This window comes from Dipodomys merriami, unplaced genomic scaffold (assembly GCF_024711535.1).
Source record: "Dipodomys merriami isolate MVZ:Mamm:240054 unplaced genomic scaffold, mDipMer1.0.p SCAF_16, whole genome shotgun sequence".
Taxonomy (NCBI): Eukaryota; Metazoa; Chordata; class Mammalia; order Rodentia; family Heteromyidae; genus Dipodomys; species Dipodomys merriami.
This window is the reverse complement of record NW_027202937.1, coordinates 7,987,420-8,005,217: the sequence shown is the minus strand read 5'-3', so window position 1 is coordinate 8,005,217 and position 17,798 is coordinate 7,987,420. Positions and strand designations below refer to the sequence as shown.

The 17,798-nt window shown below is 57.0% G+C and overlaps 1 protein-coding gene across 2 annotated transcripts; it reads right to left on the bottom strand.

Moving 5' to 3' along the window:
* Positions 1–534: 534 nt before the first annotated feature.
* Positions 535–17,017, bottom strand: Mtch1 (mitochondrial carrier 1). Of its 2 annotated transcripts, none has more exons than XM_070023864.1 (12): positions 16,646–17,017; positions 12,770–12,854; positions 10,244–10,350; positions 9,963–10,040; positions 9,609–9,666; positions 9,274–9,325; positions 8,039–8,098; positions 5,437–5,581; positions 3,754–3,801; positions 3,568–3,635; positions 3,306–3,381; positions 535–1,405 (listed from the first exon to the last, which is right to left on the bottom strand). In XM_070023864.1, the coding sequence occupies exons 1-12, from the start codon at positions 16,964–16,966 to the stop codon at positions 1,334–1,336; spliced, it is 1,170 nt and encodes a 389-aa protein (XP_069879965.1). In that variant the 5' UTR covers positions 16,967–17,017; the 3' UTR covers positions 535–1,333. The 2 variants fall into 2 exon arrangements, with proteins under 2 accessions (XP_069879965.1, XP_069879966.1); XM_070023865.1 differs by having other exon boundaries at positions 5,488–5,581.
* Positions 17,018–17,798: the final 781 nt, after the last annotated feature.

Below are 17,798 nucleotides of genomic sequence, written 5' to 3'. Positions count from 1 at the left end.
GCTGTGTGAGCAGGGGAGACACAGCAAGGCCCAGGCGCCGCTGCCCTGCTCAGGCTCAGGAGCCGGCAGCGCGGCCTAGGTGGGCTCCGGGTTCAAGATCAAGGCAGGACTCCGGGCCTTGCGCAGGGGCGCCGGGGGTGCCGCTGCCCAGGGCCATCTAGGACACAGATGAGGAATGTGCCTTGCGAGGCCATGCCGGCGCCTGTGCCCCGAGGAGTCCCAAGGAAGGCCTTGGGCCCCAGGTACAGAGCGGGATTGCAGAGCAGAGCTGTGCGCCAGGAAAGGCCCAGTGTGTTGGGGGAGGGACAGCGGGGTCAGGCCAGGCCGGACGCTGGTCTGCCTGGATATTCTGAAGGGTCCGTGACCCCAAGCACTGGCATGGCTCCGTGAGAGGGGGCTTTGGCCCCACGGGTCCTCCCCCACCCCCACCTCTCAGCTCAAAGCCCAGCGGCCTTCCAACCCAGTGCCACACCCACGTGAGGGGTGTGTGTGTGACTAAGACCCCGCCTACAAGGATGAGAGTCCCCACAAGACTCCAAATCACCACCAGTACATTTATTCGAGGGAGATGGGGGTCAGATCTTACCATGGGCTTTAGAAGGGGCAGGAGTTAGAGACACCGATCTGCCTAACTTCTGCGATTCACAAGTGCTCAGGAAACCAGATCCTGCATGTGCGGCGTCACCATTAAACAGACGGGCGGAAGGGGGTCACATTCAGAGGAGTCACATGATTTCCATTGGGAGGTAGTGCCCCCGTGTCAGGAAGTAGTGTTGCGAAAACCAGGCAGAACCCGGAGTGGGCTTTCTAGACGGGATGGCGGCCTCTGACGGGGGAGCGAGCCCTATTTACAAAGCAGGAGGAGGGGCTCCCAGCCAAGCCACAGGTGAGGGCTGGGCAGCCTGGGGGGTGGGGTGAGACCTGACCCCAACTGCTATTCCTCACCCCTGAGCCCTTATATGAGACTCAGCAAACCTGGGAAGAGGAGTGCACCCCAATTCTTCACCCCTAGGGCTAGAGGAGTCAATGGCAGAGCACTTTCCTGGCACGTGCAAGGCCCTGGGTTCTGCTATCAGTCTATCCCAGCGCTGCAAATATAAACCAGTCCCTCTCTACCTTCTCAGGGCTAACTGGTGACCCCTCCACTGCACGCAACTCCCCCCCCGCCCCCCCCAGCCCCACACCTGGACAGACACATGGCAATATGGAAACTGAAGCCCAGCCGGGCTGGAGCACATGAAGGTGTTGCTGGGCTGGAGTGTCCCTGCAGGTGCCCGAGATGAGTGGACTTCCCCAGAGCCCGCTAAGACTGGGGCAAGCGATTTGATTCAGGTTACTCCAGGGCGAAGCACGATCCTGATGACACCCGGCGGAAAAGCAGGCTGGAGCCCCGGAAGAGCTGACCCTGGATAGGAAGGGACAGATGTCGGTGAGGAAACCATGCTTCCTCGTCCCTCCCACAGGACAAGTGGCAGGCGCTCAGAGACCAGGATCAGGAGAGGAACAAGGAAGGGCAAGGTGAAGCAAAGTGAGCACACATGTGTGGGCTACCCAGGAGGCTTGCTGGCTTCGGGGTCCTGGGAGAAGACAAGATGCAAGTCACCCGACCAGATGCTGGGAAGAGCTTTGTCTGTGTCTTCCTTAGTCCCTTCGTCCATCTGGCCTCCTCCTAACCCAGAGGCCACTCAGCATAAAGCAAAGCAAGGAACAGATGAAGGACCAGAAGCCTGGTCCCTGACCAACGGGCCCCACAGCTTCAGGCCAAACTAGGCACTGGTGGCTCAGACCTGTAATCCTAGCTATTCAGAAGCCAAGATCTGAGGATGGAGGTTCAAAGCCAGCCAGGGGAGAAAAGTCTGTGAGACACTTATCTCCAATTAATCAGCAAAAAGCTTGAAGTGGAGCTGTGACTCCAGTGATAAAGCACCACCTTTGAGTGGAAAAAGATAAGGGAGAAGGCTTTGGCCCTGAGTTCAAGCCCAAGTAGTGACACCAAAAACAGCAGAGCCACACACCTGTAATCCTAGCTACTCAGGAGGCTGAGATCTGTCTGAAGATTGTGGTTCAAAGACAGCCCAGACAGGAATATCCGTGAGATTATCTCCAATAAACCACCAGAAAACTGGAAGTGGCGCTGTGGCTCAAGTGGTAGAGCACTCGCCTTGAGCTGAGGAGCTCAGCAACAGCTCCCAGGCCGAGTTCAAGCTCCAAGACCAACAACAACAAAAAAAAGAGAGCAGAGCCAGCAGACCCTAGAACTTGAGGCTGCTCCATTCCAGACACCCCACCTGGCCTGGCAGAACCAGGTCTGCTGAGCTCAGGGGACCCTACAGAATGGCCCGATGGTCTTCCTGACAAGTCAGGACCTCAGTGGGACGGCGTCAAAGCCCACCTTAGGAAACGGAGCCTTAGTTTTTCTTTTGTCGGTCATAGGGCTTGAACTCTGGGCCTGGGCACTGTCTCTCAGCTCCTCCGGAGCACTCTACTACGCAGCCACAGCGCTACTTCTGGTTTTCTAGTGGTTTATTGGAGATAAGAGTCTCACAGACTTTCCTGCCCAGGCTGGCTTTGAACTGAGATCCTCAGATCTCAGCCTCCTGAGAAGCTAGGATTACAGGTGTGAGCCACCAACGCCCAGCTGAGCCTTAGTCTTGTGAATAATTTTACCTACTCACTTTATTAATATTAAATGCGTGGATCTCACTGCATTGCACAGGCTGGCCCTGCACCGGGCTCATGGGATCCTCCTGCCTTAGCCCCTGGAGTTGCTGGGACTACAGGTGTGTACCACTGCACCTCTGACATGTATATTTTTCAGTGCCAGGAATTGGGTCTGATGGGTAATTTTTAAGGAAGTCCAGACTGGGCCACCTCAAATTCTTCGGAAATATGGCAAGTAGCTGGGCACTGGTGACTGTCATTCTAGCTACTCAGGAGGCTGAGATCAGAGGATTGCAGTTCAAAACCAGCCTGGGCAGGAAAGTTCGTGAGACTTATTTGCAATTAACAACTAGAAAACTGGAAGTTGTGCTGTAGCCCAGAACAGCTCAGGGTCAGGACCCAAGCCCTGAGTTCAAGTCCCATGACTGACAAAAAGAAAAAAAGAAATGTGGCAAGTGGAAACTTAAAATGCTTTAAACCAAGTACGTGCACTCTCTTTATCCGCCTGATTTGCAGCATTCGTTTCTCAGGGCCCTGCATCCCTTACCCACCCCAATGTCATTCCCCTCATTCCCCCCTCCCAATCGTCATTCGACTCATGTGACCAAGAACAGCCAGAGCCTCTTCTGCTGGCGCTCGCTCACCTGTGTGCTCAGGTACTTCCAGCAGTGAATCCAGGATTTGAACACCGGAGAGTATGGGGGAAGGCCAGCCTGCAGCCTGCGGGGGAAAGTGTGTGTGACCAACAGGCAGGGGCTCATGTGCTGGCTCCCGGCTGCCGCCTGCCCACATCCTCGAACCAGACCCCCCTTGGGGGCTGGAGGCTAAGATCACTCCCAGCTGTACCCAGCAGAGCGGGCGTCCCCAGCAGCCTGAGCAGAACCAAATAGAGGGGCGCACACGTACCCGCAGTTGTTCACAGCCATGAGGTCTCCAACGAGCAGGAAGGGGTAGGTCAGCATGCTCACTGCGATCTAAAAGACACAGCCTGAGCGCCAGGGCCCCCGTGCAGGCCCACCAATAACGAGCCCCAAGAGGGGCGGCCTCCTAGCCCACCCCAGCCCGCAGGGCAGGGCAGCTGGTCTGACTCACCCCCATCACGAACTTGGTGTAGCTCCGGATGGCCAGGGCCTGGCTGAACTGTGGAGACAAAGGCAACATGACTGGGCACCCCAGGAGCACAGCTCCGCAGCCCCCGCCTCGCCTCCACCCTTCCCCCTCCCTTCTCCAGCACCTGCTCCCCTGGCCTCACAGTCACAGCCAGAGAGCTGGCGGGAGGCTGGCCGTGACTGAAGCCAGGAAAGCAGGACCCCTCGTAGCAGGGCTGGAAGCCCAAGGTGTGGCCTGCGGCCACCTGACCACCCAGGCTCAGTGCCGCCGTGCCTTAGTGAGGAATGCTCCGGGCAAAACCAAACCCCCACCGTGGCCAGTAAGTGGCCCCTAACAAGGCAAGGTGACAGCACTGTTCTGGGCAGCAGCCATGCTGGCAACAGGATGGCACCGAGCCCTGGGGTGAGATCAGCTCCGCCCATGGGATGGCGAGAGAGCTGGGCAGCCTGCCCTGCTGCAGCACACACGCACTGTCCGCACAGCCTCTGCCGAGCTGCCCACTCAGACTCGAGCAATCGGCCTGCAGTGCGCCCTCATGCCAATGCACCATGGTGACAAGCTCACTCACAAGGGCCCGGGGCAAGGGGCAGGCTGCAGCCTCGGGTCATCGTAACTGCAGGTGGGAGGGGATCTGCTAGGAAGCCATCTTAATCTGCGGACACTGAAGGTCCAACCAAGACACGCCCACCCAATCCAGGGGCAGCCATCTCCAATGCAGAGCCTCACGTGGGGCCGCCCCCGCCTCCAGGTGATTCTGACACACAGGTCCCCAGGGCCCTCTCCCCACCCCCTTTAGCTTGGCCCAGCACAGTCCATCAACACCTCAGGGGCACAGACGCCGTGGTCTGCGCACTGCACCCTGCGCAGACCTCTGTGGCTGAAATGCACTGAGCCTGGTCAGTGCTCTCTCTAGCCCACTGAAAAAAGACAAGGGGGAGCCCTCAGCCCAACACAGGGAAAACCTCGGCCCCGCCCTGCTGGTGGCAGCAGTGACTATGAAGGCCCATTCAACTTCTGGGCCCTGATTTCCATGATCCTCAAACAGAACGCTCTGTCTGTCCTGTTCCCCTGACCATCAGTGCTGGTAGGATCAAGGGATGTGCCGTTCTGAGCTCTGGGTCTGGGCGCTGTCCCTGAGATCTTTAGCTCAAGACAAGCGTTCCACCCCTTGAGCCACAGCAGCACTTCCAGTTTTCTAGTGGTTAATTGGAGATATGAGTCTTATGGACTTATCTACCGGGGCTGGCTTTGAACCACGATCCTCAGATCTCAGCTTCCTGAGTAGCTAGGATTACGGCATGAATCCCCAGCGCTCAGCTGCCTCGCTGCTTCATTTAGTTCTTCAAGTCTGGGTCTTGCTATGTATCCCAGGCTTGCCTTGAGTTCTCAGTACCTCGGCACCCCAAGTGCTGAAACACCACACCTGGCCACATAAAGGTGTGGAAAGCATAAAATAAGAAGTACAAGTTAAAGGATTATGGCTATTCCCTGTCTATCTTGTGATTTCTTGAGTCTTAGTTGGGCTTCTGCCTCAAGACAGCCCAGGTAAACTGGGGCGTTTGTAGGACAAGGTGGGAGGGGGGGGAATGAAGACCCCTGAGCCTGTCCCATCCCCTGGGCATCGGGAGAACACGGAAAGAAGGACAAGTCCTTGTTCCAACCAACCTGGGAACCTGGATTCTGGTCGTTCCCCAGCCCCCCTGGGGTGTCACTCACGCTGTCATCCACCAGGTAGGCATTGATGAAGTGGGCCAGCAGGTTACAGCCCCACAAGAAAACCACATCGCCCAGCAGGTGAGGGATTAAGCCACTAAAAAACAAGGTGAGCAGAGGTGAGGGGAGGGGAAGCGGGAGGGCGGCTCCTCGCTCGTAGCCTTGGGAGGATGTCTGATTAGTCAGTGATGTCGAAGCCTTGAACAGCAAAGTCCCACATTACAACGTGAATGCTGCCACGTCTGGAATTTCTGTATTCGCCTTTTTACTTTCTTCTTTGAGACAGGGTCTTGAACTTACTATGTAGCCCAGGTTGGCCCCAAATTCACAGTCCTGCCTCAGCTTCCCAGGGGCTAGGATTACAGGCCGTGCACAACACACTGCCTAGCTAGGACTTTCAACTGCAGACCCTAAGAAAGTGTTTATGAGTCAGCAGCTTTGCCTCTGGCCTAACCAAGCCTCCAAGCACTGCTCAGCACACCTCTTCTCTTTGGCCTTTGAATGGTATCTGCAATGAGGGCCACCTTGCATGGACGGCTGTGGCTGATGGGAAGGTTCCCTGAAACAGCGCTGGGGCCACAGCGCATGCGGCAGTGAGGAGTACCCAGATGCCACCACACACTCGTGGTCTTCAGTGCTGGGGCTTGAACTCAGGGCCTGGGCGCTGTCCCTCAGCTCTTCACCTCAATGCTAGTGCTCTACTGCTTGAGCCACAGCGCCACTTCTGGCTTTTTCTGCTTATATGGTGCTGAGAAATTGAACCCAGAGCCTCATGCATGCAAGGCAAGCACTCTACCACTGAGCCACCTTCCCAGCCCTCTGAGCTTTTTTGCTCATGGCTAGCACTCTATTACTTGAGCCATAGTGCCACGTCCAGCCTTTTCTGTTTATATGGTGCTAAGAAATTGAACCCAGGGCTTTGTGCATGTGAGGCAAGCACTCCACCACTGACCACATTCCCAGCCCCTGCGTGGTCATCTTTTGGTTAAACCAGGATAGTAAGTCCCACCACTGGGCATACTGGCAAGGCACAACACAGATGTTTCAACAGAGACCACATCCAGCCACACTGAACTAGAGATCTTTAAAAGGCAAAATAAAAAATGCATCGTCAAGCCTGGATTCCAGATTCTGCTTGTGGCTGCTTCTTTGTGGGTGGTCTTCAGCATGAGCTCTCCTGATAGCTGAGGGACACAGAGCTCAGAACGCAGAGGGCAGGGACCTTGGCCATCGGGACACAGGACCCCCAGGGCCCCGCCTCAACCACGCCCTGCACTCAGCTGCCAGCTGCCCTGCAAGCCCAAATTTTACAAGAAGCAAGAAACAGGGATCTTTGTATGAGTGTTAATTAAATGGTAACTGATTTGTTACAACAGAAACCACAGGGAGTCAGCCAAGGTTGCCAGTCACAGATGTCTGCGCTTTTGCTTATGCCAAGACTGGAGCTTGAGCTCAGGGCCTCATGCTCTTGCTTGGCTTTTTTTTTTTTTTTTTTTGATGGTAAATAATGGTTGTTTTTTTTTCAGTTGATTGTAAATAATGGTAGGTAAGAGTCTCACAAACTTTCCTGCCTGGCTCAAATTGCAATCTGCAAATCCCAGCCTCTTGAGTAGCTAGGGTTACCGGGGTGAGCCACTAGCACCCAGCCAGACGCTATGATTTGGGGCAGTGACCCATTCCTGAAGATCAGATCCCGCACCCACCTGTAGCCCTGAAGCAATGGATGGGGGCTGGGTGGGTGTCCTCAGTGAGAAGGACAGTTCATGGATGGGCGGCTGGTGTGAGGGTGGAACCCAGGGTCTTGGGCATGCTGAGTGTGCTTCTCTCCTGAGCTACACCCTCTGATCACTTCCATTTTATTTTTTTGGTCGGTCCTGGGGCTTGAACTCTGGGCCTGAGCGCTGTCCCTGAGCTCTTCTGCTCAAGGTGAGCGCTCTACCACTTGAGCCACAGAGCCACTTCCAGTTTTCTGGTGGTTTATTGGAGCTAAGAGTCCATGGACTTTCCTGCGCAGGCTGGCTTTGAATCGTGATCCTCAGATCTCAGCCTCCCTAGGATTATAAGTGTGAGCCACCGATGCCTGGCTCACTTCCATTTTTTTTTTTTTTTTTTGGTCGGCCGTGGGGCTTGAACTCTGGGCCTGGGCGCTGTCCCTCAGCTCTTCAGCTCAAGGCGAGCACTCTACCACTTGAGCTACAGCGCCACTTCTGGTTTTCTGGTGGTTTATTGGAGATAGGAGTCTCACGGTCGTCTCTCCTGCCCGGGCTGGCTTTGAACCGCGATCCTCAGATCTCAGCCTCCTGAGTAGCTAGGATTACAGGCGTGAGCCACCAGCGCCCGGCTCACTTCCATTTTTATAGGAGCCACGGCTTGCGTGGAGCCCGAAGCTTTGGTCCTGACAAGCAGACATACTATGAAGCAATACGGGGCTGGCTCCGCACAGCTCTTCAGGCCCTGTCTGAGGGCAACAGCTATGGCCTGGGATCTGGGAACCCCTTGTGTGTTAGGAGAGCCGGCTGTGGCTGGTTATGGGGTGGTGGATAAACTCACGTACACGAAGAATCCCAACAGCCCTTCCTCCTTGAAAATCTTCCCGATGGAGCTGAGCACGCCGCTGTGAGGAAGGCAAGGCAGAGATACAGGTCACCCGGTCACTACAGCCCCCAGACCCAGACAGTCCCCGCCAGGAGTTGCATTGTGTGTGGGGGTAATCCTATGGTCAGGAAGACCCCAAAGGGAGGAAAAAAGAGCTCTTATTTGGGGAGAAGTTTACATCGTTCATAGAGACTGGAAACCCAACAATCTGGCATCCGTCTCCTGCTGCTGTGGACCGCAGGGCGTGGAAGTTAACAACGTCCATCCGTGTGGACACCTATGCAGCTGCCTAAGGACTTAGGGCTTATCTATGATTGGGCAACCAGAGAAGGGGTGAGGAGTACCCGTGGGGCAGGGAAGGGGCCCTGCAGCGGAGGCCCTGGATGGGCTGGAAAACGCCATCTGGGCCTCCCCAGCTTCGAGTTTGGGAAGTACCACCCTGCCACTGCAGCCCAGGAGACATGAGGGGACAGGAGGTAGTGACACAAAAAGGAGAAGGAGACTCAGTAACATGGCCTGCAGCTGGGAAGGACACTGGTGAGGCGGCAGGGGGAAGGCTGCTGGAGTCTGGGAGTGAGGTCCTGGGGCTGAGCCACTGCTCCTACCACAACAGTGGCTCAAGCCAAATTATTCCCTCCGGTGCCATTTACCAGCCGCAAACTTCAGGCTCAGAGACTAGGCCAATTCCCATCATGAGGGAGCCGTAGCTGCTAGGCTTCCCGGAGTGATGAGCCCCAAACAGGTGCCAAACACTGACCCCAGGAAATGAAAGAGAGGAGGGTGGGCCTAGATGTGTCACGTGATCTCTGGACCTGCCTCTTGTCCTGCCCAGAGCCTGGCAGAGCAGCTCTAGGAAGACGCCACACAGCAGAGCCCATGAGGTGGATAACTCGTTAGAAGAATAGGAAAAGAACTGAGAGCCAAGTTCTGAGAGCTTAGAACGATCAAGACATTAGACCCCAGCTTAGGCATAAACGGCTGAGTCAGCTCTAGAACGTGAACATCTAATCCAACAGACTCCACTCCAATTGGTGCTTGGCATCGAGACTCCACGCATCCCTCTGTAAACATCGGGCCCACCTAGGGCAGCCCCGAAAAGAAACAGCAAGAGGATGTGGTCCTCTGAAGTGCGGAATGAGCTGTCACAGAAGTTAGATCGCAGCATGTCCTTGGCCAGTCCCAAGAATTACCCACCTGTACTTGGCCTCCCGTCCCACAAACTGGACCATGCAGCGCATTGAGATGACTGCGGAAGAAAAACACAGAGGTGACTTGGGGACACCAAGTCGTGGCCCTGGCCGTGGGTGTCCTATGCAGAGTGGCCTGTATTACCGTGTGACAGAGGTGGGACTCGGCCTCCCACCTCTCCTGGGAAGAACACCAGCTGCTTTTAGAAAGACTACTTCTACTACTTCTCCCCAGCCACCAACCAGTGGTTCAACCACAGTCTCTCTACAGTCTGTGAGGGTTGTCCCAAGGTCCTCCCCCCGGCCCACACTGGGTGTGGTGTACTGGGGGGGGGGGCTCACCATGCAGTGGGTGCGCCAGCATGCGGGACACACACTGCATCATCATCTCGTAGGACGTCTGCAAGAGAGCACAGGGGAGGGGCATGCCATCAGGCCTGACTTGGAGCTGGCACTCATGGGAAGAGCAAGCCCCATGGAAGAAACCTGGGGAACCAGTCTGCCCAGGATGCAGTCCGCCCCTCACCCCCTCTCCTTCCCCCAGCCAGGCCCAGGTCCAGGGCACCAGGCTGATCCGCCAGTGCCCTCTGGGGCTCCTTCCACACATGGTCCGCATGGGCCAGCACAGGGCCCACCCTACTGAGAACTGAACAGACCCCTGCCCAAGGGCTGCGGCCTGGCGAACGACACACCCACCTCCTTCACAACTTTCTTCAGCGAAGTCTTCATGTCATCCTTGTTGGACACCTGCTCAATCTCATCGGGAGGGAACACCTGCGGACCAAGCATGCACGGACGGAGCTGTCAGGACGCTGCTTCGGGGAAGACCTCCAGAGTCTGCAATGGCCGTTACCTCGGCAACCTCATGTGACTTGCAGCCTGGAGCCCGCGGTGAGAGCCCGGAGCTCCTCCCAGGCACAAGACCAGGGGAAGGGGAGGGGAGGCCAGGGCACCCCGGGCAGTGGCTGGGCGCTCACCTTCTTCATGCTGCCCCGGGTGACAGTGGAGAGGGCATTGGACATCAGGCGGGGGCTCAGGCCCCGGAAGAGCCCTATCTTCCCATCCACCTGCACAATGTACTTGGCTGTAAGAGAGCAGACAGGACCGTGTCAGCCCAGACACAGCTCTTCCCTCCTGCTGCTGCCGACCGCAGTTCAGAGGAAAACATCTGCTGCCACCTGGAAACGATCTCCAGCCCCAAATGTCACCTAGCCGGCTGCCTTTCATAAAAGCTTCAAAACATTTCCCCGACACATGCAGTCCTATCTTTCCCTTCCCTTTTTCCAGCAAATTGAACTGTGCTTTCTCAACCCAAAAACTCAAGGGCTGGAACCCAAACACCGGTTTCCATTGCTTATGAAGTGTTTTTCCCCCCAGGAAAGGAAAAAGGGAGACTGTCCCAGGCATGAAGACCTTGGCAATCTAGGGAGGGAATAAAGGATGGGGTTCACAGCTGGAGCAGCCACACCCAGGACCCCAGTAAAGAAAAAGGGGGTTGTGAGAAATGAGACGCAGCAGTGAAGTTTCTGGAAGCCCAGGGCAGGTGGGTGTGCAGGCCCAGAGCGGCCTGGCCTGTGTGAGCCAGGGTCTCTTAGGTCTCTCCCTCTAGGCAACATGGTCCATGTTTCATCCAGCTTCATAACCTTTTACTGCACACTGCATCACACTGGAAAAGGCGATGGATATTTATAAATGCGTATCTGGAAGCTAACGGAACATTCTTTTATCCTGCGCTCCCCGCCCCCACCCCCTTTTTTCAGGTGACATTAGCTCTCTAGCACCCCACAGAGGCAGCCACATGCATATGCACCCCTTTCTCCTTGGCAACAAGTCGGCCAGCCCAGCAAGGCCATGTCACAGCCAGCCAGGGCTTCCCCGGGGCAGCCCAAGCGCACCTGCTACCTGTACGCGTGGCTTTCTGAGAACGGATGGGTTGGAAAGGCAGGGGTGAGAGGGGAGGGGACCCTGGGCCACATGACCACTAAGCCACGGGAGAAGTTTTTGTGCTCTTGGATAAACTACCAATAAAAACGGAGCAAGGACCCCCTACTTCTCCGGTTTCATAGTTTACGGACAGCGGAGCGGGGAAGGGTGCAGGGCCCCATCGCTCCCCAGTGCTGCAGAGCCTGGACACCCACTAAGGAAGTTTTGTTCGCACCACAGAATGACACGACAGCTGTGGAGCGTCAGCAGGATGCGGGGGAGGAGCAGACAGTCCAGACAGCCAGACTGTCTAGTTGGCCAGACACCCGGCCCTTCCTCCTCCCTGGGCAGGTGTGGTGTCCGGAAGTGCCCCGTGGACATCTGCCCACCACATCCAGACTGAAATGACGTTAACATAAACCTATGGGGCGGCACTTAAACCCGGCTCATTGTGGTAGAGAGCCCCACAGCCCCATTCAGAGGCCTTTGAAGGGCTGTGACCCGAATACCAGTGGTCAGGGGCCCAACCCCAAGTCTCCATCGACACACAGTCCATGCAAGGGGGCATCCGGCCCGCTGCGCCACGCCTAGTGTTTATCTTTGTATAACAGCTTCACTCTACAAGGCCGGGGGCTCCTACATCTGCAGCCCCCTCCCTACACTGACAATCTTAAAATAACAACCAGCAAAGGCAGATTTCTCCAGAAAATGGCACTTTTTGCCTGCCCAACTTTGCCCTCAACTATTGGGGGGAATCAAAAGAGGGATAAATGACTGATTCTGCCAACAGACAGCGAAAAGGTGACAAGCAGGGCAGGCCCTATGTCACTCAGAAGAAAAGCCTTCCAGAGAACCTTCGGGACTGGCCAAATGGGTAGTAAGAGCTGGAGTGGGAAAACAATCCACAAGGGAGCTCTAGCTTTGAACAAGGAGAGAAACAGTACTTTCAAAGAAGGCGCCATCTTGGTCACCTGACGAGTATGGAGACAGGAAAAGGGGCAGCTGCATGGGCCAGCTGGCCGCAGGCACAGGGAAGACATCCCCTGGGGAAAGCCTGGGGACGCAGAGGGCAGGTGACATTACTCTGCAGGCTCAGAGCAGGTGGGTGGCCGCCCAAGCTCACACCTCCAGACAAGGCAGGGGGCCAGGCTAGGACTCTGCACAACGCCATGATGGGTATTGAAGGCGGCCTGCCTGGGGAGCTCAGGGGAACAGGATGGCCCAGGGGCATGAAAGGAAGATCCTTGCCCATGGGACCTGCTAGGCCTCCAGCTGATGAGAAGGGAGAAGGGGGGGGGTGGGCAGGGCTGAAGGGGACCATTGTCCTGGACTGACTTCTCTGATACCTGTCTGCCCCCTGCTGGCGGGGTTGGTGGCGGGCAGCTTGCAGGCAGAGACACCGGACCAAAGCCATCATGTTCACCTACTCTCACCTGCCACCTCTGGCCAATCTGTTTCCCCTCCTTGGCTCCAACGATGGGGGCCAAGGCTCACAGCAGGTTCGAAGGGGCCAGCTGGCCTGCTCCAGCTTCCGGCCTGTGCTGGGTGGGGGCGGGCTTTCCAGCGGGGAGCGCACTCACCGTAGGTGAAGAAGCTTGGCAGATAGAGGACCTTCCTCCCCAGTACATTGGTCCCAAGGGTGGGGGGCATCGGCTCATGACCCACCTTCAGAATGAACAGAGACAAAAGGAAGGGTCCACGGGTGATTCAGTCACTGACTCCCCTCTCGCCCAGGCTTCCAATTCGTCTCCCTCCGATCTGCATGCTGCTCATCTCTCGCTTCCAGCACCCAGAATCATCCCCAGGGTTGGCAGCCACCAGCACAGCCCGCTTGCCCAGGAACAGCAAGGCCCAGCTCTAGCTCCTGGCCACATCCTCTCCGGCATCCTCACCCCGAGGCCTAGACAGCATTCCCACTCTGAAGTTCTTCAGACTCCAAATCTGTGTGTTCTCATCCCCAGCACAGATTTCACTGCAACCTAATTCCAAGTGCAGCAAGGCCAACGCACACCAGCCAGGTCTCAGTCCTCTGTAACGTCTTGCTGAGCCTACGGCAGACACCTGCCACTCAGCCCTCCCAGTCCCAGGCTTATTGACTGTTCCCACAAGTCTACTTGCTCCTCAAACACACCCCCAACTGTGCTCTAATCTTTATCACCCCACAATAGGGTGTACAGAACGTATCAGAACCACAGGTGGGTGAAGGACGAAGCCAGCCATACCCAGGGGTCCCAATGTATGGGGAGATTTTCTTTTTTTTTTTTCTTTTTCTTTTGGGTCCGGTTGTGGGGCCTGAACTCTGGGCCTGGGCGCTATCCCTCAGCTCTTCAGCTCAAGGCTAGCACTCTATCACTTGAGCCACAGCACCACTTCTGGCTTTTTTCTTTTTGCTTATGTGGTGCTGAGGAATCGAACCCAGGGCCTCATGCAAGGCAAGCGCTCTACCACTGAGCCACCTTCCCAGCCCTGTATGGGGAGATTTTCTGATGCCAGGTAGGAGACCAGTGCCCAGGTGGGGTGTGAGAAGACCCACCTCCCTTGGCAGGGGGCCTAGGTACCAACTCTGTGCCCTCACAGCAGGCCAGCCCCTGATCAAATGGGGAGCCCCTGGAGGTGGCAGAGGACAAACCCTGCAAACCACAGGTCAGGAAGTCCCACCTTACAAAGTGCATCAGGTAGTCTCTGAGCATTTTTCTGGCTCAAGTTCATTTTTTTTTTTCTGTACCCTAGTATAGGTGGCTACCTTTCGAAAACCAAGTTGTCCTTTGTGGATGTGATTCTCATACACGATGAATTATTGACTGTAAATTTAACTACCTACCCCCTGAAGTACTAGTACTGTCTTTAAAAAAAGCAAAAACAAAACACTTCCCAGCCAGGACAGCTGAGCAGGGACAAGTCCCTTTCTAGGCCTTTCCCCTTTGGGGTTTATAGCTGAACTTGTCTCCTCTTAGATAAAAGTAGCATTCTTCCTAAGCCCCACCTCTAGGCTTTGGTTCTTGCTCTTCCCTGGCCTTACCACTCCAACCACTACAGTTTGGGAGTCCCTCCACCCCATATCCCCAGGGCTTCCAAATCTGTGAGGTCCATCAACATCAGAGGAACACAGATCTCCATTTTTCTCACCTCCCAGTGTTAACTATTTGTCTCCAAGTCATGCTCACTAATTGCATCCTTAAATCTGTTAACCCAATCCTGACACAGCCATTGCTGTGGCCTGGTAACCAGATACTGGCAAAGCCAACCTACCATCTTCGAAGCTCTACTTACTCCCCAATTCCAACACCTTTGGGCCCAGCTCTAAGGCTCTAGGACTTACTCAGTGTCGAGCACCCTCTGCCTGGCACCCACTCCTGCTCTCCCAAATGGTAATCTGCCTTCTTGAAAGGGGTTACTGTGACTCCCAAGCTGTACCCATTAAGACTTCACCCTGCAGAAGGCTGTACTCAGACCCCCAGCCCCAACCCTGGAGCGCTCATCCTTACCTGCCCAACATCCAGGGACTCTAAATCTTGGGGCTCCCTCATTGCCAGGTTCCTTTTCTAAAACTTTTTTTCTTTTTTGTCTGACCTGAGACTTGGACAAAGGATGCTGTCTCTAAGCCTCTCTGTGCTCAAGACTAGTGCTCTATAATTAAACTACAGTGCCACTTCTGGCTTTTTTTGAGTAGTTTATTGGAGATAAGAGTCTCACATGAGGTGGGGGAGGGTTGGGGGCTGGGAAGTGACTTCAGTGGTAGAGTGCTTGCCTAGCATGCATGAAGCCCTAGGTTAGATTCCTCAGTACCACATAAACAGAAAAAGCCGGAAGTAGCGCTGTGATTCAAGTGGTAGTGTGTTAGCCTTGAGCAAAAGAGGCTCAGGGACAGCGCTCAGGCCCTGTGTTCAAGCTCCAGAACTGGCCAAAAAAAAAAAGTCTCACGAGGCCTTTTCTGCCTGGGCTGACTTCAACCTGCCATCCTCAGATCTCAGCCCTGGAGCCACCGGCATCTGGCTCCCAAAACATTTTTCTTCCTTTTCTTTTTTCCCAGACCTGTAAACACAGTGATGAGGCCACTTATGCACCCATCTTCCTGTGGAGCCCACCCGGCATCCTAGCAGACGCTCAACCCTCCACCTGTCACTCTGCAAGTCCAGCCTCATCCCGCCACACCCCACCAGCTCCCAGCACCCTTATTTCTCAAGCACCCCCAAAACCTCTAAATCCCAACCAAGTGTTAGTCTTCCCTGGTCAACCATTCCCAAATTTCAGCCACAAGTAAGACTGTAGCCAGACAACTCATGGCATCTTCTCATCCCCTGTCAGATTACCCCCATTCCTCAGATCCCCCCAGTGTGAATGACTTCTGTTGTTAAAGTCCTGGTTCCAAACCTATGTGGCATTTTTACAAAGACAGTAAAAACCTAACACCCACTTCCCTTCACTCCGATCAAACCTCAAACCCACTGGGTGGTCCCTCACAAATGAGCACACCCCCCTCTCCACTCTGCTGATCTGGAAAATTCTAGCCTTCCACTTCAGGTGTCTATCAAAACCGGTCGCATCCCAGCCACGCCCACCTAGTTCGCCAACAGCTCACCTCGACACGAGCCTCTTCCCCGAGCCCCGCATCTCCTCTTTACTCCACCACCCGCCATCCTCAAATAGGTGAGCTGCCCAAGCCAGCGAGCGCCCCTGGAATCCAGGCGACCCTGCGTGGCTCCCGGCGTGCCCCTTCTGCCCGATTCCAAGACCCCCAGACACAAGAGCTGCAACTCCATTTTCTCCTCCAAGTGCGTCACCGCCTTCCTCCTAAAGCCTCCAGGCTTCCCTCCCTCCGTTCCCTCCCACCCCGACGCGTCTCCCCTCTTCCCACCAAGTCTGCCGTCACCGTGAACTCCAGAACCCCCATCTCCGGTAAACCGATAGCTCTCCCAGGATGAACGCTCTGCCTTCGCGCTGAACCCAATACCAACTTCTGCCCTCCCCCTTCGGATGCCCTTTCTTTCTCCCCCCAATTTTTGTCTCCGGCGCCCACTCCTTTGTCCCCCACAAGCTGCTTGTAGGTCCATCCCTGGAAATGCAAAGCCCCGCTGCCCTCCGCCCTAACTGTGCTCCCCGCCTTCTGCCCTGACCCCCACCCTCCACTCCATCCAAACTTCCCAAGCCCACCGCCTCCATGTCCTTCCCTCCCAAGCCTGCCACCCCCATTCCCGGCATACACTCCCCCCAGATTCCCTAGCTCCTTTCGCCAACCCGTCACTCAGGCCCCTTCGCGCGCTCTCCTGCACCCCCAAACCCGACCCCGACGCTGCCACGCCGCTCACCGCCTTCCCCTTCCTCCCTGCCCTCGCCCCGAATCCGTCCCGCCGGCTCCGCCGCCCCAGTCCTCCTGCAGGCCCCGGCCTGGGCCCGTCCCCTCCCCGGCGTCCCCCCCCTTCGCCTGGCGTCCGCCCGCGGCGCCCCCGGGCCCGCACCTGGATGAGCAGCTTCACGTAGAGCAGCGGGTGGCTGAGCGCCGTCACGCCCGCGCCCAGCGCCACGAAGAGCGCCTCGGTGGTCGGGGCGTTGTCCCCCGAGCCCAGGCCCCCGGACCCGCCGTCCATCCTGCGGGCCGAGGGCTGCGCCGCAGGCCGAGGGTGGCGCGGGTGTGCGCGATGCGCGGGCGGCGGATCGCGAGCCCGGGCCTCGACCCCCGCCGCCGCGCCGCCGCGAGCTCCGGCTCCTGCTCCGGCTCCCGCCATCCCCGCGGCACCGCCGCGAGCCCAAGGCACCACTTCCGGGTCCGAAGCCCCCATGGCGCCGGGCGGCGGGGTCACTCCCCGTCACATGCCCGTGGCCACGCCCCCATGCGCGCCGGGGGCGTGGTCGGACTGTACCATTCACCGTCGCGGGGGAGCCCTGGAGCGCGGCGCGGAGGCTCGTACGCACGATGTGGCTTGTGGGCGAAGACGGAGCGTGGCGGGATGCGGGACCCCAGACAGGACCAGCCAGTAGTCGTGGACGGCCGGGGTCGCCGGATCCCGAGCGTGGGGGCCGTCACCGGCCCGCGGACTCCCCCTCGCGGGAGTCCGAGAGCGCGGCGGGGGCGGAGCTCGGCCGCCCGGGCAGCCCGACGCTCCCCGTATGGTCCGGGGCGCTCTCGGGCCCCTCGGCGCTTCGGCTTTCTCCGCAGCCCTGGGACCGCCCCTTTGCGGCCCAGATCCGGGTCACCCCGGCCTTCGCGGGATCCTGGGCCTGCAAAGCCCGGGCCTCCCTTCCAAGTACCTGCCTCGAGCTCCCTCCGTGCCGGACAGCGCCCCTAAAGCCCGCGCTCCCCGGGGGGAGCCTTGGCACCCAAGCCCTGCATCTGAGGTGAAGTCGTGTATCTGCCTCTAGAACGGGAAGGCTTTCATCATCCTTCCACGGAAGAACTGCAGGCCCTGCCAGAGGCCCTCCTTAACGCCAGAAAGAGAGAAGCCTCACAAGAACCCTGGAAATGCTTGTTCCAGCTGGTGTCCTGCGCCTGTTTGCGGGCGCCTCATCCTGTGCTGCGCACCCCTCCAACACGGGCAACAGCTGCCGGGCTAGACGGAGGCACACAATAAGCACTGCTGTTACATGGACGCTGGGTGGGGTCTGCAAAGACAG